Source organism: Falco rusticolus, chromosome 3 (genome assembly GCF_015220075.1).
Source record: "Falco rusticolus isolate bFalRus1 chromosome 3, bFalRus1.pri, whole genome shotgun sequence".
Classification (NCBI taxonomy): domain Eukaryota; kingdom Metazoa; phylum Chordata; class Aves; order Falconiformes; family Falconidae; genus Falco; species Falco rusticolus.
Genome location: NC_051189.1, coordinates 104,230,614 through 104,251,908, shown reverse-complemented (window position 1 = coordinate 104,251,908; position 21,295 = coordinate 104,230,614). Strand labels below are relative to the sequence as shown.

The 21,295-nt window shown below is 55.1% G+C and overlaps 1 protein-coding gene across 4 annotated transcripts in view; it reads right to left on the bottom strand.

The window, feature by feature from the left end:
* Positions 1 to 21,295, bottom strand: part of AGRN (agrin) — a 129,025-nt gene that overhangs the window by 48,238 nt on the left and 59,492 nt on the right. For all 4 annotated transcript variants that reach the window (XM_037381072.1, XM_037381073.1, XM_037381074.1 and 1 more), the window contains one exon: positions 18,792 to 18,839. In XM_037381072.1, the coding sequence (XP_037236969.1) occupies positions 18,792 to 18,839 (48 nt within the window). The remainder of the gene's footprint in view (positions 1 to 18,791; positions 18,840 to 21,295) is intronic.

The following is a 21,295-nucleotide window of genomic DNA, read 5'->3' as shown; positions in this document are numbered from 1 at the left end:
AAAGAGGCTGGGCTACAGCATGGTCCAAAAGGAGCTAACAAACCCATGGCCAGCCCTCTTGCCTCCTTTGTGCCTCTTCTCACTCCAGGCTGCCCGTTCCGCTTATTGCCAGCATGAACTGGAGAAAGAAAGGTCTGTCACCAGCTCTGCACCACAGCAGGAGGACCAAGTGCAGCTCATGGCCAGGGAGGTGCCTCCAACCCCTCCACCCTCCACTACAGACATGGAGGAGCATCCCCAGGGCTCCAGAAAGCACTTGCTCTGTCCAAGGCTCTTCTGCTCAAGCCCTTGTGAGTCCTTCACAACACATGTTTTCTGCTAACCAGCAAGAGAAAGGGAAGTCAAGGAATAGGGAAGAAAACGTCATCACCTGTCCCAGTGTGGGACAGATTGTCCCACACAAGACGCTGCTTTATTCATTGCCGTTTATGCAAAGCAGCTGAATCACGTGGCTGTGTCTCTCTGAAGGAGATGCACAAATCTCTTTATCACATCCACTAATCAGAACAGCCAGCACAGACCAGTTCAGCATCTGAATTGCTAATGCGGTAGGAAGTGTAATTCTTCAGTTGGAGGGAGGAAGGGAGAAGACAGGTGTCTCTGGACTCACTGTCTGCAGGTGAGACAGCGACAGCAAGAGATGCCAGAGCTTTCTGCCCAGTGGTTAAAGCCATGGGCACAGCCCTCCACTCCCAACTGGTGCCACTGGGCAGGTACTTATGCGCAGGTGGTCAGGCACATACCGCACGCACGCTGCACTGCCCTGCATGCACAGCTGCTGCGCCAAGTGCGGTCCCTGCACCGGCACCCACCGCACCGCCACTGCGCCCATGTGCAGCGGCACCCCTGCCACCCCCCAGCACACCTGACTGCCCCACGCTCTCCTACGCACACAGCATACGTTGGAAGTGGAGACTGACCTACATAATGAAAGAGAAATCATAAAAGCAAAATAAAATGCTCGACAGTGGCTCATTTACACTTCAATTCCCAGGCGTTTGCCTTTGACTGCCTTGAGATTTTGAGCTCATATGCACAGCAAGGACGCACACTAAGAGACTAATATCATCAAATAAAAAAGAACTCTGTTTCTCTCCCGCCCAATATCTAAAAGCAATTCGTCATTTTTATGAAGCGTTCAGGATAGTTTCTCCTGCTCTTTCCATTGCTGCTCTTCCTCTCTCTTTCCTCCTCCCCCTAAAAATGCAGATAAGTGTGTTGAGCTCTGAGATTAGAGGGTGCAGGGGAGGTGTGCGAGTGAGGAATGTGAAATGCAGGACGAGTGGGGATTCAACCCCCACCCTGAGGCGCAGGTCTGTGGAGCTGAAGTGTAACTGTGTAGTGCATAATCAGCTGCCAGTTGCAGGGGAGGCAGAAGTGGAGCTGCCTTAGAGATCAGACCTACAGAGGGAAGGCGAGGGGAGGGGAGCCGAGCGCAGGCAGCTGGTGCATGCAGCAGTTGCAGGATGCAGAGGCAGCGTGGAGTGGAGTTCCATCAGGTGCCTGCTTGAAGGCGAGCGGGGAGAGGCACCCATCTGAAGGCACTTGCCTTCAGGACACGCCAGCCCAGGTCCAGCAGCACACCCGTAGATAGGGAAACCAAGGTAGGAAGCATGTCCCGGGTTCCCAAGCAGATGACAGGGACAGCGCTCTCCTTTTTTGAGGTCTTCTGTTCTTGTCCTTTGCCCCGAGTACGGGAAAGGAGCCTCACCCATCCAAGGCAATGGAGCCTCACACATCCCAGGCAGAAGCTTCTGAAGTGAACGGTCAGCCCAAGTCTGGTTCCACCCAAACTGAGAAAGCTTCCAGTGGGACCCAACTCAGGGCAGCACCACGCACATCAAAAAGCCTGTCCTAAGACCCTTGGTGCTATTTTTGGGTGCATTTTCCCTCCCACCCAGCTCAGGCAGCAGCGGCACTTTTGCCTTTGGTGCCCTGCCGCCCGCTCCTCCTCCTGGGCACCCAGCACCCAGCCTGCAGACCCGACAGGAAAACGCTCTCAGCACTGGACGGCTCTTCTGGAGGAATTATCACGTTGTTCATGGTTTTGACATTTCTTCAAAGAAACTTTTTTAATTGTTCATTCAGATTTGGAGCCAAACTGGGTCTTGGCACCTCTGAAGTGATTCTCCCTGTAATTTTTTTGCCCACATATACTTAAGAATCTCTTAATCTGAAGTGATAAAAGCCATGACAAAAAGGCCACAAAGTATTATAAAGTTACTTGGGTTGAACCACATAAAGAAAACTGATATTTTATCAGAACTGAAGTTTCCGTCTATCCTTACCCCCAGAACTGTATTTCATAAACACATTAGGGACACAATAGCCCAATATGCGAGCAAAAGAGATGACACAAAGGGTATTTATTTCCCTCCTGTTCCACATCAACTGAATGTTGTAAAAGTGAGCTTTTACAGCATCGCTGTTTGACAGACACCTTCCCACTCCCTTCCAACAAGCTCCATCCCTGGGAGAGAAGCCTGCACACCACAGTGCCTCAGAGCTCGTTCCGACTCAAAGGGATGGCCCGGCTGCCCTGCGGACGCACGGGCAGGATGGAGAGCAATGGTATGGTGGGGTGCAACCCCCAAACACCAGGTTTTGGTCCTTCCTGCGGATGAGGACCCAGCTTCGCTGAGTTTTGTTGATCGGGCCAAGAAGCAGACAAAGCAAGAATGAAAAATGCTTCAAACCAGAAACAAATTGTGACAAGCAGATTGGTTAAGTTTTTTTCACTTCTAATCATCGCTGCTGCTGCTGCTGGGGAAGAAGCCTATTTGTTCACAGCAGATGATTTTGAAAACTCACCCATCCAATGCTGGGATGCAGTTCAACGATGCAAGCTCAGAACACCAACAAGAATAAAATAAAATGCCTTAATTCCCCTGCCAGACCCAGGAGATGAAACATGTTTATTATGCCTGCTAAGATGATGCAACCCAGCAAGCTCTGCAAAAGATGAAATTCAAAGGGAGCTTCCTTCTTCCCCAACATCTCTCTCTGTCTTTCTCTAATTTTACCTGGGAGGACTGAAGAAGGGTAACCATCACTGACGCAGACGGAATAAAATCTGGGAAGTTAGAAGCAAAAAGAAGAGCCAACCAGCCCAGTTCCAGGGTACTTGGCACTGACTAGCCCTCCACATCCCAATCCCCGTGCAGAGCTGCTTTGCTGGGTGTGGACAGAAGGCAGCAATAAGTGAGGCACTCCTGTCCTAACACTTCTATGTGACAGCCTGAACAAATTCCATGCAGCACATAAAGCATACAGAAGTACAAAGACCTCTTAAATTTGATTCCTGACAGCACTGGTGAAGACCGTGCTATCCAAAGCACCCCACAAGTGAGGGGCTGCAGACCACTGTTCCCAGCACTGCTGCTATTTCAGGTGCCCAGGGGCCGGGCCCTGCTCTGCTGGGCATCAGGCCACGATACAACAAAGAGATGAGACAAGCATGAAGCTTGAGATGAGATGGGGCAGCCAGGAGCGCAGAGCTGGTGCTCGCCAGCACAGCCAGGCAATGATCTGGCTGCCCACCTGCCTGGAACAAGCCCCAGAGACCAGGGGCGCATGAAGGGACCAGGGCTCTGCCTGCCTGCTGCCCCTCCAGTGACACCTGCACAACATCACCAGCACAGCGACCACACATCTTCCTACCAGTGTGCCTTCTGCATCACTCAACAGACATACCAGGGCAGCGTTCTGTCAAAATCAAGCCCGAAACCTGCCTTATCCACAGCAACGCTGCAGCGGGAGGCTTCTGAGCCAGCTAGGACAGGCATCTCTGCAGGGTGGACGCTGGAAGGCAGCGGCAAACCAGAGTCAGCATGAGCTTGCAACAGATGGAGCCCCTGCTCGAGATGGTGGGGGCTGCAGCCTTTTGTGCTGTTCCCCGCTTGCAGAGGGGAGATGGGATCTCTCAGAGCCTGTTCAAGACTGTGCTCCAAAACTGCCTACAAAGTACATGGCAAGGCTGTCCAGCAAGGTCAGAGAGCAGACTATATCTAAAGCAAACCGCGGCTCTGGTTAAATCATCCTAGTGCTGCAGAGATGAGGCACAGCAAGGCATTTGGCAAACAATGAGAGCAGCACTTATCTGGAGCAGAAAAAAGCTATAGCTAGGAGCTGACCTTTCCCAAACCTCCTGAGCCACCGAAGACGAGGGAGAGAAACAGCTAAAGTGAGGTATCCATACAACACTCGAGCAAGCTGTACAGAACAAAAGGGAGGGCTTGGGCTTATTGTAACCATGCTGAATACCAGCCAAGCCTCTCCGTGTCTCTTAGCAGCACTGGAGCAAAACCAGGATAATAAATAACAATAACAACAACAATAATAATAAAAATGTGCACCTCCTGTAGAGGAGGAGAAAAGCAAAAGGTGTTGCTACAAATAATTCATGGCACTGTGCTTCCCGCCACAACTGAGTCAGCACGACTCCATGGGCGGACACAGCAGTCTCAGCAGCCCCAGACCGAGCCTGCAAAAGCAAGAAAGGCTTTTAGAAGAGATCAGGGATAGGGGAAAGACCTGACTGGGTTCAGAGCCTCGGCTCCAGCTCAGGTACACCATGCTCTGACCGAATCACTCCTGCAGTGACTGCCTGGTTCAAGGTAAAGAGCACAAAGGGATGCTAATGAGGGTTTCCTGGCCTCTGGCTAATTGGGGAAGGTGAGGGGCACAGCAAAGTGCTCTGGCCTCTCCTCTGAACAGCCCAGAGGGGAAGAAGGTCAGAGCAGTGCCTCAGCCTGGAGAACATGCAGTTGCATTCTCCAACAGGCAACAGGACCGTGCTGGGCAGCTCCCATCCCACAACAGCTGGAGCAGGGGTGGCCTCTGCCTGCCTGCCAGCTGCCTCCTGCCCCTCCAGAGATGGGCAGATGGTGGAGTGAACCTGGGTGCCACTGTGGTGCCCCTTAAACCACACAACTGCCTACAGGGCAGATGTGGCTGGCCTGGGGTGGGGTGGGGGGGCTCACAGTGTGGGGTGTTTGCAGAAAATACTGGGGGGCAAGGAGGGATGGCTCTTCCCAAAAGGCAGCAGGGCAGGGGCACCAGCCACGCACAGCCACCAAGTGACAGTCACCTATGGAAACACCTTCCCCAGCCTGCCGGTGCTTCTCCAGACCAACACATGGAAAGGCAGGTACCAATAAACCACGAGTGAAGAAAAAGGGAAAGGAGAGAGATAACAAGCTGAGAGGAGCTTCTGGAAGCCTATCCATGCTGGCAGCTGAAATTGGGGTGGGAAGAGCAAGAGTCAGGGTTGCAGAGTCCTTCTCACTGCGGTCCGGGCCAAGAGCTGCTGGCATTCATCAGAACCAAGCTGCTCCTGCAGAAAGAACGACTACACATTGCACCAGGTGTAACGACACCGGTTCAGATCCAAACCTCCCATCCCATCCATGACACTTTCTCAGGCAGCCCCCTAATTAGCACCAGGGAGGGAGTGGGATGCTTCATTACCAGGGAAGCCCCTGCCAAGGTTCAGCTCAGCATCTTCTTGGGCAGGCTGTGCAGGCACAGGTGGCTGGTACTCCACGAGTAGCTGCCAGGGCAGATGGCACCAGCTCCACCTCCTCACATCCAACAGCGCCCACAGATGCCCAAAACGGCTGTAAGGACAGCTGAGAATAGGGCAGCTCCACTGTGCCCAGCAGGGAGGGCCAGAGCCACCACGAGAATGGCTATGAGCTGCATGTGGCTCTGCTCTGCAGAGAGCTGCAGGAGTTGGTGCAAGGCTGCAGGCAGCTTGGGAGAAGACTGGGAGAAGACTGCTGTTGAAGTTAAGGCTCCACTTCAGCTGGGCCCAAGAGAATGGGAAAAATGAAGATGCTGCACAGCACACACACATGTACTGGCCTGTCCCAGAGCGCTCCCAGGCAGGAGCTGGCGAGACTATTCCACCAAGTGAGCACCCGTAACAATACACGTATGCAGAAGGCTTGCCCTGTGCCTCAGCAACCCCTTGTCTCCATACCCACGCACACCCTCAGCGCCTTGCCCTGTACACTCCTTCAGTCCCCTGCACCCTAAAAACAGCAGCAGCCAAGGCTTCAAGTTGCACACCCCAGCCTGGAGCCAGCACCCTCCTCTTCTCTCTCAGCTGCCAGTTGTGGCCATGCCACCATTTGCACCAAGTGCTCCACGTAGCGCTCTTAGGCCAGCTTCTCAATCCATACCGGCCTTCTTCCGAGCCTCCTGGACCAGAGCAGTGAGGACAAGCAGCAGGGAAAGAGCAGCCAGCTGCAGGCAGGGAGGATGGGGACCAGCTTCTGCTTCCAGCTTCAGAGCTTCCAGCTTCAGCCCCCCCACCCAGTTCTGCACCTTGGTTCTCCCGTTTACAAAAAATACAGATAACAATAATCACCAAACCCCCAGTGTCAGTAGCTAAGTAGCTCAATATAAGTAGTAGGGATTAATAACAAGCTGGCTTCGTCAAGTGCTTTGAGATCTTGAGGTGAAGAGCTCTACCTAATAAGCCCCAAACATTCACGTGAAAATGTTTCTCCAGCTTAATAACAATAATCATAAATGTAATGTCAAAATTGCTCTTTTCCACTGTACAGAAAAGAAAAAAATGCTACTGGAGCAGCTTGTCGACTGCTTATTGCACCCTGCCAGGCCCTCTGCAGCGTCGCCTGCCTGCCCACGCGCCCCGGCCACCGAGAGCAGCACCCAGAGGGGCTTGGGTGGGCTCACGGCTCCTCCCCGCCAGGACCGAAGCTTCCTCCTCAGCAAGAATATTGCCAAGGGAGAAGAAGGAGGAGGAGGAGGAGGAGGAGGGGTTGGGGGGCCTGAGCACCCACAGAAGAGGGGGACGCCGGGAAAACGCGCAGGCGATTCCTGGCAGCTCCCCCCTCCCCAGCCAAGCCTGCCTGCTGGAGGCAGAACGTGCGTCTGCCAGCCTGGACCCGCTCCAGATCCCAGGGGAGTCCATCCCTTCTCCAAACGGGCCGAGAAAAACAATCAGAAAAGCACAGCCAGAAACTCGATTAACAGCTCGTGGGTGGGAGATGAGAGGGGGGATGGGTGTACCTGGTTTCATGGCTTAAAGTGTCTCCAGTGACAGGGAAGGGGTAGGAGAGAGGAAAGGCTAACAACGCACGAAGCCACGCAGTGTGCTCCGGACAGACACAGCCATAAGTCCCTGCAGCAAGGGCTGCAGACAGGAGACGAGACACTTCCCTGCAGAACACCCAGGAAGGTCAGGGCAACCGGTGCCTCTGGGGACCTGCTGGGAGCTGAACCGCTGGCACTGGGCGTTCTTGTTTGCAGGAAGAGCCTGAAACTGAAGAATGAGGATGTCCGTGCCAAACGTGCAAGGTGGCTGCCTTTTAATCTAATGCTACTGGATTAAAAACACTCTCTGGGAAGTGGTGGGTGCTCCCCTGCAAAAGCTGTTTAAAGCAGACTGGACTGGGGAATACAGAGTGGAGAGCAGCCCTGACCTGGCTAGGCTGGGCAGCTGAGGGAACAACCTGTGATGCTCCAATACATCATTTAACCCCTAACGCACACACTGATGGGCACTGAGCTGATGTGCACCTCTGCGTCCCACCTACCACCACTCAGCCCCTGGGTGTGTGTGGGTGTGTGTCACTAGTGACTTGTCCTGTCCCAATTCTTGTTAAATACCTACACTAGAGAGGCAAAGCCACCCTCGTGGAGCCAGCAAGAAGCCACTTGAAGCACCAGACAGCACCCTTGGAGCCCAGTGGGCTACTGGGGGAGCTGCCATCCACAGCTCCTCTGCCATGAGACAAGCAGCACAAGCAGAGCCGCAGCCGGCACGCCTGACAGCACGGGGTGAGGGTGCCTGCACAGTAAATCCCGGGTGCCGAGGCTGAGCCCCCCTGCCGGAGAAGGGGCAGGGATCCACCAGGACAGCCTGAGCAGGCCTGCTCTACGCCAGGACAGCGCTGGTGCACCATGAGCAGGGCAGAGCCGCTTTGGGGGCTTCCCTGTGCCAAAAGAGCAGAGGGAAACGCGAGGCCCCAGGGACGGCGCGGTGTGCGTGTCAGGATGGCGAAGGCCAGCATTAATTCTGCATGAGCGCGAGATGCCCGTTGCCATGGAGATCGGTGAGGCTGGCGCTCCAGCCCAGACTCTCGCCTGTGCACATTTACTCCTCTTCCCAGGCCCACCCTCCCTGCCATCAATATTAATTGCATCAGCCAGGGCTGGCTCGGTGAGGGAGCAGGAGCCGCCTGCCCTGCTCGGAGGCCTCGGCTGCAGGGCCAGGAGAGCCGCAGGCAGGCACCGGCAGCAGAGCCAGGGTGCCCACCCCACAGCCCTGGCTAAAGGCCACCCGGCACCCCCAGGCCACGCTGAGATGGGCACTGGCTCTCCTGGGAAAGGAGCACAAACCGTGTGTCAGTAACACCACACCGCTTAACCCGGGTACTTTTGCTTAGAGCCCCTACCCCCCAGCGCAGCCAGGGCAGCTGCAGGGACACACCAGCACCAAGTCCTCGAGCCCCAGTTCTGCCCATCATCACCCACTTCACACCCCGTCCCTGCCAACAACGTGGGACTTCACGCAACGGCACCAGCGTGGGTCTGGAAAGCTGCAGTCAGCCTCACCAAGCAGCAGCAGGCCAGGGGCTAAAGGCACTGCCAGCACCTCCGCGTACAGCCCTCCAGGACCAAAGGGGATGGGGAAGGCAGCACCCCTCCTCGCTCGTCAGGATTGGGCACATCTGTATTTCCACAGTTTAGCTGAGGAGGTCAGCTACACTGCAGCTGCAAATCTGTGGTCCACAAAGCCACAAGAACTTCTCCAGAAAAAGCCCCCAAACCACTTTAAAAGTTTTCAAGCCAACACGTTCTAAGGATGGAAGGTCCTTAAGAAGCTGAGAGAATAGTAGGCATCCACTACCCAGTTTGGAAGCCTCTGTGGTGCTCTCAGCTCTCCAAGGATCTTTCTTGCACAGCTCTATGTGTGACAGAGATCTCTGGGAAACCAGGCATCTTCTCGTGAGACCACGGTGTGGTAGTTCAGCACCCCCAAACACAATCCATGCCACCGTGTCCCTTGGGGAGACAGTGAGGGGAAGCCCAGAAACATGGCCATCACCAGCCACAACCTTTTATACAGCCCAGCTGCCTGAAAAAAACTCTTCACTTTTTAAAAGTGAAATAATAAATAAATAAATAAATAAATAGAAATAAAAAAATGAAATCTAACATGCGAGCAGCAGTGGCAGAGCAGTCAGCACTGCAGCCCCTGTGCCCCCAGGAAAGGCAGCCTGGCACCTCGCAGGGCTGACACCAGCAATTTGGGCAGCACTGGTCACTGTGGACAAAGGAGGAGCAGGAGGAGAGCCGAGTACACCATCTATAACTGGGGTTCAGGAGGGGTGGGCAGCAAGGAAAAAAAGTTGATCATTTGGAAGATCTAAAAGCAAAATCACATGCTGGAGGCAGAGAGATGGCAGTGAGCAAGGCGAAGGCAGTACCCGGGGTGCGCTGGGCAGGGTGGAGCAGGGAGGTGTTGAAAGCATCTTGTTCTTGGGTCTAAAACATCAAAGTCACTCTTGCAAATCAAACATCATCTTAAAAGACTCATTAATCTGTCACAAACCCCCTGTGAGAGCAGCTCTGAGCAGACTGTCACGGCTCCTAATCACTGGAAGAATTCATCAGCCTCCATCAGAGAGAGGAGCGGTTTGGAAACGTGCTCCACAAGGGATGCGAGGAAGGAGCCAGCCTCAGCAGCAGGCTCCCCCTGCCCTGCCTGCACACCCCAGTGCACACAGACCCCCCCCAGCCTCACCACAGAGCAAGCTGCCAAGAGCAGGAATCTGCCCCGAGGAGCCACGCCGCAGCAGAACACCCAAAGCTCAACACACACACAGAGCGCACCCAGGTGGGATGGCAGCCCCTCTGTAGCCCACAAGAAGGAGGGAGGCAAGGGAAAGGCAAAAATTGGATTGTTTTAACCTGCTCCCACCTGCCTGCAGAGGCCAGGCTGTGCAAAACAGAATGTTTACAAATCAGGGAGATTAGCTCAGCAAGGCAAGGAGGGCTGCAGCAGCCTCTGGATGCCTGGAAGGAAAGACGGCTCCTCCCCAGCCGCAGCAGGTCCAAAGGCCGCCCTCAGCTGCAGGGCTGGCAGCGCCCGCACAGCGCCCTTCACCGCCTTTCCCAGGCCCCAGGCTGCCCGGCACTCTGCAAGCTCCGCTCGTGCGCTTTGCCAGGAGCTTGCTCCTGCCATGGGGGTCTCAGCCAGCTCCACACCTCCTGCTGTCCATCGCTCTCCCTCTGCGCTTCACAGGAAGCATTCAGCGCAGCGACTGCATCCCTAAGCCACAGGGTCTGAACTGACCTGGCCTCCCCTCAGCTGCACGCTGTATCCCACCACACACGAGCCCACCCCAGGCTGCCCCTTTGCTGCAGGGCAGAGGGCTGCCCACCCCGCCACCTTTGGCAGCAGCTCTGCACCAAGTGCCACATCCAGGAGAGGAGGCACTCGGCCTTGGTCACCCTGGCAGGCAGAGCACCTGTTCATGCAGCACAGACAGACTCCCGTACTGCCCCGGCCCCACAGCCTCATCCCGGAGGAGCTGGATCCCCACTTCTAGCAGAAGATGCTTGGGACGCCTGCCTTGGCCGAGCACCACCCAGCATACCTGCAGCGCGTGTGGCTGCACAGCTACAGCCACTCCAGTCCTCAGCAAACACCTGCCACTGAAACAGCAAGACTGTTTGTGTCACTGTGACCTCAGGGCACGTTCTTACAAAAAACACGTTCACTTGGCCAGAAATCCTCTGCCACAGCACAGCACCAGGCAGTATTTGCAGTGGGTTAACTCAGGAGCTGGTAGTGATGCACTAGCTCTCTCTGAAAGGTATCACACACTGACTTCAGCGTGACACGACCAAGGGGAAGAGAAGACAAAGCAAGACAAAACTCTGTTTCTTTGTCACAATGCTCTGAGACTATACGCTGGAAGGATAGTCCTGGGAGATGTGAGGCAGGGAAGTGGGGAGAGCGAGGCAAGCTTGGGGGTCTGCAACCTTAGCAAGGACCCAACACAGGTCAAAACAGGAACACCCTAGCAGATCTCCCATCTACTCTTCCTCTAACACTTAAGCCACATATCATGAAAGTGCATAAATTGATCCCCAAGAGAACGCTCAAACCTCACTGTAAATGGAGAAGAAAATGCTCTCAAGAGATCAAAAGTGGTGTCTAATAATTGCTGCTACCTTATCTACCACTCAGCTTTTGAAGAGCTATGTTTAGCATCTCTCCTCTCTCCAGAGCAACCCCGAAGCAGCCTGAGCTGGTTCGGCTGAAGCACACTTTGCTGTGATGCTCAGGGTGCAAAACCCAGGCAGGATAACAGCCACTCCCACTGCAGCAGCGGGCAAGAAAGCCGGGCTGGGCCCTGGGGCGATGGCATGGGGGTGAAGCTGCACAAGCAGAGCCCAGTCCTGGCTCCCCAGCCGCTGCCTCACTGCCATAGGGTGTGACCATGAGCAAGAAAAAAGGAAGGGGAAGCCAAAGATGTAACCACGGTGGCTTCACTGTGGGACCCCTGGGCCAGGCAGGGGACGGAGAGCATGAATTGCTCAAGATCCTGGAGCAAACAGAAGAGCACCCTGGGACACCCCCACGCCCAAGGCAGTGGGTGCAAGTGCCATAGCGGCAGTGCAGGAGGTCAGCACTTCAGTCTGCGCTGCAACGAAGTCTTAGAGGAGGAATAGGCACTGTGTAATTAAAAGTGAGCAGCTGCTGAGAAGCCTGGTACAAAAATTTCACCTTGCACAGAGAGAGTGATTTTTTTCTGTTCCGTGATGTGTGACAAGACTCCCCGCCCGCCACGCTCCAACACTCCAAGTCCCTTCTCACTCAGCCACACCAGCCTCAGCTGACACAGCCAGAGGTGCAGAAACAACTGCCCACTGCTCCTGCTACCGGAGCATCTGCACCGAGCTGCCACAGCCCTGGGGCAGCCCGTGCCCCAAACAGAGGGGCACCCCTTCCCCACACACACTTGTTCCACTTCTTGACCCAGAGGAGCACCAGCAAGGCTTAACATCAGCCCCACTGTTTGACAGCGTTTGCCAGGTGGGGAGCTGACATGGGTGGACACCACAGCCCAAGGCTGTAGCGAGATGGAATACTGCTGGAGCGGATCATTTTCCCTGCTCTGGCTGCTGCAACTCAGCTCCCAGCATTTCAAACCGCATGCGTAGGAGAGGGCTGGGGACGGGAAAAGCACGGGTGTGAAAAGAAGAGAGCGTGGGGTGGTCAGAAAAGACTGGGGGCTGCAAAATGCATCTATGGGCAGACAAAAAAAGACAGATCTGCAGCACCTTCCTGTTCTAGTGAGATTCAGCCCAGCCACGAAGACTGTGCTATGAATTCATTTTGCAGCATCCAAGTCTTATATTGGCCTGTGTCAAAAGAGAAATAGGCTGGGATTAGCAGCCAAAGCCAGCAGGGTGTTCCAGTACTGCCACGCACAAAAGGAACAAAATCGAAGAGCTTGTGTTTTATTTTAAGTTATATTTGTATGGCTTTCTTCCCAGGGTGGCTAGGTGTCCCCTCCCCGTCCCCCTGAGCAGGCGCAGAGCTGCCCAGAAAGCAACCTGGCTCCTTTGAGAAACGAAAAGCCCAGGGCTGCCTCCCAGTATTTTCTCCAACAGAGACTGGAGAAGGAAGGGCTCAGCATGAATTTGGCAGTGGGAGGAGGTTACGGACAGCATGGACATCTCCTGAGGCACGAACCAGCCCCAGCCTTCTCACCGCCGCACCGCAGGATTTACCTTCAGGGCTGCAGGTAGGCTGCGGGCAGCATGCAGAACTAGGCAAAGCAGGCGACCAGAGGTAAGCACCACAATTATTTCCCCCTCCCTACATCTGTGCCAATAGGTTACTGGCCAGAGGAAGCTGCTCACCAGAATTATGGGATGCTAATTAAAAATCGAATAAAAGGAAGGAGCATCTTTTCCTGATGAAGTATCAAACAGGAGGAGCAAGACCAGGACCTCTGATACGTGGCTGCAGCGCTCTGTGCCCACAAGCACCACTGCCCTGCGCAGCCAGCTAAAGCCTCTCCCCACGCACTGCCCTCCCCATGCCCAGGCATCACCTCCTCAGCTGCCAGCACATGCAGACACAGCGCTGGAAAAGAGCAGGGACGTCGCGAAACTCCAGTTCCCAACACCAGTTGGCTGTCCCTAGCAGAATGGTCACTTTTGCAGGGTGGCAAGACACACGCACCCTCCAGGTTTCTCCTGCTGCCTCAGCACAGCCATGGTAACGCTCTGCCCAAACTCATCAAGTCATCTTTAGCAGTCCTGGGTTCACGGTTGGACTTGATGATCCTAAAGGTCTTTTCCAACCTAAATGATTCTGTGATTCTACCTACAGGCGAGGAGCATTTCCTAACATGCCCCCGGCATGGATCAGATGCTCCATAACACATGGCACTGTTCACAGCCCATGAAGGCAGATACAGCCACCAGCAGGGATGCTGGGAACTGGTCCTCACAGTGCTGCCGGTGGCTGTCTCTCCATGGCAGAGGGGACACTAGTTGAAGAGGGAGCCGCTGGAGGGGAAAGGGAGCTAGACCTGATGAGGCAAAGCTGTAACAGGGTGCCAAAGAGAGGGCATCCAGCAGCCAGGTGAAAGACAATGCCCAGGAACGAGAGCACTGTAGGAATAATCCACTAACCGATTTCCTATGCAGACTTGAAAAGCCACCTGCACCAGCATTTTCTTTGCTTAACCCCATGCCTGGACCTGTTCTGCAAACCCTGTATTTATGGGGCTGCCAGGCACAAGAAAGCATTTTTCCAGTATTCATTTTCTCAGATGTCCTCATGTGTCACTGCTGATTTTATGCATCCACAAATAACCGTTTAGAGCTGCTCCCTTGGCCTGTGTGACAGGTTGGGCCAGCATCACTCTATCCACACTTGCCAAAATGAAACGGGTGTCCAGCCCTCTCAGCCTTCTCGGATGCTTCCAAACCCTGCAGACAGGACCCACAGCTGGTTGGTGCCATTAACACACGGGTAACAGCGAAAGGGCTGGCTCCCACCACCCTGGCGAGCTACCACAACTCTCCCTGTCCATGAGGGATGCTCGCTCAATGCTCAAGCCATGCTGAAGCAAGATGTAGCTCTGAGATTAGGGTGCACTCCTGTGCTTGATCCAGGAAGGAACCCCAATGTGCCAGACCACAGAGCTGGTGATAGCAAGAGAGGCCAAAGAGGCTGCCCGAGCCTGTGTGGCTCCAAGAGGGCTTCTTTCTCCCTAGCATGGCAGGGAGAGCAGCACCGGCAGAGGACACGGCTGCCGCTTACCCTGCACTGCTACGCTATCTGCCCCTTGCTGCTGATCACACTGGGGGGGCTTGCCCGCACCAGGAACGGGAGCAGAGCGTGCGCGCAGGCATGGCCAGAGCCAGCACCGCCACCAGGAAGGCAGAGCCCTGCTCTCCTCCCACACAAGCTCCACACAGCTTTGTGTCCCTCTTGCTGCTCTCAGCTCCAGAGCTGTCTGCTGTGCCACCGTGCTCCACCTGGACCTTGCTCCCAGGCACCCCAGCCAAAGGGGCTTTCCACGCCACTTCGGAGCACCCAGGGGAGGAGGGCGGCAGGAAGAGAGGGACTACAGGGAGCTGGGTGCCTCATCCTATTGATCCACCTGAGCAGGCAGCCCAGCTCTCAGCCAGCCTGGCTTCAGGGCTCTCTGAGGGCTTATTGTTCTCCCTGCCCTCTGCAGAGCAAACAACAAAAGCAATCTTGCCTCCCGCACACACGGCTCCACCAAGGGATGCTAGAAACAAACAGAAATCAAACCTCTCATCACAGATGCGGCAAGAACAAGGAGAGGGGAGGAGGTACCCTCCAAATCCTCCCCCACCATTTATTTGCCCTCAGGGGATGCAGGAAAGCACAGCCCACCCTGCCTGCCCCCTGCATCACACCTGCCATCCCCTCCTCCAGAGCACTCCTGCCCTGGGGGGCCGCAGCTGAGCCAACATCCACCCCCTTTCCAGCTCCCCACACAGACACTCCCCAGCTCCTGCCTACCAAGAAAGAAGAATTAGCCAGCTTGGATGCCCCGGGCCAGTCCTCAGCTGGGGAAAAGGCAACAGCCTTCGTGGAGCACTGCATTTAAGTCAGCCAGGCCTTAAGCTCTATAGAGTCTTAACAACCTGCTGCCCAGCTGCGGGAATGCCAGCAGCATGGGAGATTTGAGAGAAAGCACTGAGTTAACAGCATTAACGGCCTTGCTTCAAAACGAAGCAGAGACCACTCTATAAATCAATGTGTGGCTGAAGAGTTTTCTAGGGTGCAAATTGGTATTGGGAGGAAAGGAAGAGATAAACAGCACACACAGTGCTAATTAGAGCCGTCTCCCTGCTGCCTGGCAAATCCCTCACCTCCAGCATCGCCGAGCACCAGAGGAGTGATCATGGCTCCAGCACCTTTTGCATATGCAGGGTCTTTGCAGAAGAGATGCCCAAGGTGCGGGAAGCCAATTCCTTTATATGAAAACCGGGGTCTGACGTTGCCAGGGCAGATGATTATTTCTGTCCAGCTTTGGCCCTGTTGTTTGGAAGGGGACAGGACCGCAGCAAACCTTCCAGCAGCAGCATTTCCAGCTAGAAACACCATGATGCAGATCCCCAGCTGGTACCGGTGGGCAGAGATCTGTTGGCTCACGGCACAGGCTGCCAGCTGGTGGCAACCCACTGCTCACCGCAAAGCTACGTGGACTTGCTGAAGATGAGGATCTAGCCCAGAAGATAAAGAGGCGACAATCCTTAAGGAGCCCAGATGGAGAAGAAGCAATCAAGGGGCCCTGCTGTGCTCGGTGCTGGCACTGTCACAGGCTCGTACTGGGACACACCCCAGAGCACTCACTGCCTGCCGAGACCCACCGAGTGCTCGCCTGCCACTTCTGTCATGCCACCAGGTACCGCCTGCGGAGGGGAACGTGGCAAGGCACAGACCCTCCTCTGCCCATCCCTCTCGGATGCAGCTGGTTAGGGGAAGGGAGAAGGGTTCAGCGGCTCCCCAGCCAGGACAGTCAGGCACATTCTGACTCGTCCAACACCTCGTCCCACCAAAGCCACCCTGACAGCAAGCCTAGGACAGGGGAGCCATGGCCCTCGCTCAGCAAACCCCAGCCAAATCCCAGCAGTTTACAAGCACAAGCGCAGCATAGCCCCGTCTAAGTCAGTGGATTTATACACAGGACCAGAGCCACGTCTCCAAGCCAGCCCAGGCAATGAACACTGCCCGTCTCTCCAGCACAGCAGCAGCAGGGACCAACACCCTTACGCCAGAGGGGACCTCTTCCCCATGCCCCCTGCTCCCCTCTGCCCAGGAACACTTCCCAGAGATGACCTGAGGCATTTGCACTGTATTAGACTTGCAAAAGGAGGCGCCTCATTTGGCATTCCACCAAGGGTGGTAGTTTTCCATCTCCTGTGGGGACCAGAGATCTTTTGGAGTATGTCATCTGGATGGGCTGGGCTGCTAATATTTTGGAGCCGTAAGCTAGGAGTTACACCTACGTTCGTTTTTATTTTTGCTTTAGATGCTTTCTCTGGTCCAATTATAGATTAATCACATTTTATCTAGCATCCGTTTCTCCCCCGCCTCCTTCCCCACCCCCATCAGAGAAGGAATGAAAGAAAGAAACAAACATATTATTAATTGGCTGCTGTTTTCTGCTGGGTTCCTATCTGTGCACATGAAACTAGGGAGGCTGGGGAAGGTGACTGCACACCCTGCCAGCAGAAAACAGGGCATTTTAAGCCTGATTTTCAGAGAAAATAAAGCTCCTATGATGACAGATTTAGATTGGATATTAGGAAGAAATTCTTCGCTATGAGGGTGGTGTGGTGAAGCACTGGCAGAGGCTGCCCAGAGCAGCTGGGGGTGCCCCATCCCTGGCAGGGCTCAAGGCCAGGCTGGACGGGGCCGGGAGCCACCAGGGCTGGTGGAAGGTGTCCCTGCCCATGGCAGGGGGTTGGAACTAGATGATCTTTAAGACCACTTCCAACTTAAACCATTCTATGATTCTATGACATTATCTGAGCAAATGCATGCCTGCCTGCACCTAACAGCTTTTGAAGTTGTTGACTGTTCACAGCATGGCCTCAAAACCCAAAGTTTCTACAGGTCTGTGAAACCAGAAGGTTTTAGTAAGCCTAGAGAAAAGTGTGAGGTGCTGGTGAGTACACTGCTCATCAGACACCAGGGAATCCATAGGTGAGTCAATCCATAGGTGCATGCCACAAGTCCAGGGAAAATGCAAGTCCATAGGAAACTCAGGTGCTGTCCTACCTGCTCTGCCAGGGAAGGACGAAGGATTCTGGAAGAGGACAAGGAAAGCACCATACCACCTCATGACTGGCAAGGTGAACATTTGGAGGTTGGGAGGGAATTGTTAGGAGAGCTCAGAAGCAGAAACCTGTGGGACCCAAGCAAGAATGGGAAGGGAAGGAGGGCTGCATTACAGCCCCCCCACAACTTACATGCCCATAACCTTTCTGGCCAGGGCAGTGGACATACCTGATGTCCAACTGAACACCAGCTTCCAGTTTGCTCTTGATGCTGATAAAGCTGAAATCTTTTGCCAGCTGGAGCACAAGCCCAACAGATTTTTCAGTAGCATTTATACAGTGTTAGTGGCTGACTGATTCAAGGCTGGATGGGCTGTGATGATTCAACTTTGGCTCCACAGCAGAAGCAGTAATTTAATAAACAGCCAATATCATCTCAGCAACCTCTGCTCGCCTCAAAAATCACCTCTCCCTAAGCTGCTCAGCCCATGTCCCATGTACCTGTGCTGGATAGATTCCTTCCTGCTTTGTGCCCATTTAACCTCCTGCTGCTGTGAGCCAGTACAACCCACTCCACTCCTTTCCCAGCAAGAGTAAGACTTGCTAAGGCAGCAGAGAGTCCCAGGGAGACACCGTGTCCACATCCCTCCCTGCCTGGCTATGCCTGCTCTCAGGGCAGTGTGGGTGGTGGTGGGCTGCCCAGACCACAGCATGACACAGCCTCAAGCTCCAGGCCCCACAAGCTGAAACTAGTCAGCTCCTAAACTCTCTTCCCCTGGCTTGCTCCGACACTACACAAAAAAAACCCACCCTTGGAGGGACCAAGGGAGGCAGAACACTGTTTCTCACCGTCTTTCCCTCAGCGGCAACTCTGCCACATACCATAAGCCACATGCTATTGTTCTTTTCTTTTTTTCCTCTGTGCTTGCAGAGCAGCACGCCCCTCTGCACCTCCTTCTGCTTCCCTCCTCCTTTTGCCAACATCCAAGAAGACCCTTCAGGGACAAACACAGAATAGCCACCAGATTCAACACTTCTGCTTTTAAGATCCCTTTCTCCAGTCCCTCCCTTCCACAGCCTCAACAGATGAACCAGCAAAGCTCTGCAAACTGCTGGAGCACATGGAAGATCCCATCTCCTTTTCCAGCCCTTCACTGCAGCCGTCAAGGCAACCCTCTGCAGAGAAGGGGCTGCTGTGCCTCCCAGGGAGCAAAGAGGGACAGTTGCTCTGCCCTGGCTCCTCACCCCAGAGGGCCATGCTCCTGCATCCCCCAGGCAGGGGCAAGGGCACGATGCAGTGCTGCTCCGGGCACAGAGAGCCGCCAGTCAGCTGCAAAATAGATCACTGGGTCAGGAGGCACCGCTCCACCACCAGCTGCGGAAGCACGAGAGGCTCAAGTGATTTGCTCTTAAGTGCATCCTGAGCACAGAAACCGAGCTCCAGCAAGTCACGGTGTACTTACCATCTCGTGGCGTCGGTGGCGTCTGAGTAAAATAACTATTGGGCTTGTCTGCAAAGAAACAGAAAACACAGGGCTATCAGCAGTTCCCTTTTGCACACTCTTGTGCCTCTGCCCCCCCACCCCTCCTCCCTCTACACCTCTATCCACAGCTCCCCAGCAGCATTTTGGCCAGCACTTCATCCCTTTGGCACACATACCCTGCACAAGCAGGCACCAACTCCCAGGGAATTCCAGGGAGGTCCTGCAGCAAGAAGGAAGCAGCAGGAACAGGAGCCACGAGCCCCAGCTCTCCTACTTGTATCAATGGAGCATCTCTGGCTTACGGATCTGGCAGCAGCCCTCTTCTGCCTGGCAGGGCTGGGGCCTGCCTCAGCCCGTCGTGTGCCATTTCACCAGGGCTGCGATGCAAATCGTGCTGCCTATCACCTCTCACACACGCGCCCACCCAGGCACGGACCCACCAAGTCATTTGGGTTGAGCAGGACAGCAGCCGGGAACGCTGCAGTCTCCAAGGCGAGAAGGCAAAGGTGGGAGAAAGGGGGAACCTGGGGCAGCAGAAGGGGAAAGCTCCCAGGGACACGACCGCAGGTCCCAGAGCAAGGTGGCACAACCTCACCACCATCCAGCCCTCTACATTTGGGTAACTTCTGGTAAAGCAGGGGGATGAGCTCTACACAGGCTCCATAGACCCTGCCATTCTGAGTGGGAAACATCCCAAAGCCAGTGTCAAACTGGGCTCTGCTCTCTATTAAGCAATGTGCCCAGGGTCACAAAGCCAGGCTGTAGCAAAGAGCACATCACTTCCTACAGGCCAGGCTCTCCCCCTACCATCGCCTGGGCCCTGCTCCCACCAGTGATTTTCAAATGCATTTGTGTGTTTTACAGTTTTACACAGCTTTTTGTCTAACCACACACACTCCAAGGGAAACAGTGCATCCTAAAGCTAGGCTGGAGGATTTGCCTGCCCTCTAAAGGTTTTTCTCACAGCAGGTGTTCAGCACTTCCCAGCATCAAGGAGGTCAAAGACACTGCTGCACAATGGAGTCTTCCTCTACAGTAGCTGGCAATACATGGATGTACCCACACCCAAGTGTGCGATCTACTCAGCCACACCAGGGATCAAACCAACAGCCTAACCACAGGGAAAACTCATCTGTCTTGCTCCAGCCCTCTGCTGATTCTTCAGAGTAAGAGAGCATATAAAGAGCAAGGATCCTGCAGCAGCCTAGGAGACACACCTCCCACCCATCCCATACAGTGACAGGGTCCCACAGTTCAGCAGTTTGCTTGTAACAAGGCAGCAGAAGCAGCCCCTGGCCAGGGCAGGACTCACAGGAGCCCATCGTTTGCCCCTCACCTCCCACACAGCCCTGCTGAGATCCCCACCTTGCAAACAGATGCACTGCATCCCCTCAGAAGCATCACTCACCCTCAGACCTCAAGCAGCAGATCAGGACACACAGTATTTTGGGAGGTGGGGAACGCAACGTGGGACACAGAGGGTGCTGGTGTGGCTGAGAGCACAAGTGCATCATGCATGGTGGGGAGCTGGGGCTGGCCCATGCACGCCCGCCTTCGCAGCTTCACTCTGCAGCTCTGGACCAACATCACCTCAGGGAAAAGTGGGGGCAGAGCTGCAGAACAGGCTGTTGCCTCCCCAGCTTCTCCCCAGGCGGCAGCGGTCAAGCAATGAGGGCCCGGGTGCAGGGCGAAGCCCAGCCGGCGGCTGGCAGCATCGGGAGGGCTGTCCCCAGCCAGAGCCCCGTTATGCCAGCTGACCTAACCCTTGCCTCTCCCTCCCCTGCTCCTCCCACGCGCCCAGGGACACCTACAGTTGTTGAGGAAGAGCAGCACAGCAAATCCCAGCGTCGAGGTGGCCAGGAGGATGAGGCAGATGTTGCATGGGATCATGAAATACCGCACCACCAAGGAGACCTTGTGCTGGTACATACGGTCCCGCTCCAAGGCCCCCGGAGCCATGGGGTACTGGCAAGCCGTCATGCTCAGCTGTCACGCTGCGGGCCAAAGCTCAACCCGCCACCGACCCATCCAAGGCAGAGTAGCCACAAGGCTCACATGGGTCCCTCTTCCTTCCCTCCCTGGTCGTCTTTGGCAGCTGCAAGACTTTAAGTTTTTCCAGAAGTTCCCATCCTCTGCTTGCAGGAGGGCAGGGCAGGCCGGGGGCACCTTCAGGAGCAAGAGTTTGTCCCCACATCTGCCATCTCAGAGGCACAGCCTAGGGGTCTGGTCCAAGCCCACCCCAGGGGGACACACGCACAGTCTGGTGCGCAATAATCCCTATTCCAGCACAGGAGGTGTCAATCCACAGCCGCCCGCAGAAAGCAACCTCAACAACCCCAGGCAAAAGTGCTACACGCTCAAGTTCCGTGGCCAAGCCCAGCGGCACTGGGACAAGCTGCTACCGGCGTGGGCACGGTGGGCGCTGCCGCAGCACCAACACCGGCTGGCTCCCGAGTGCAGGGCTGGGACAGAGACGGTGTCAG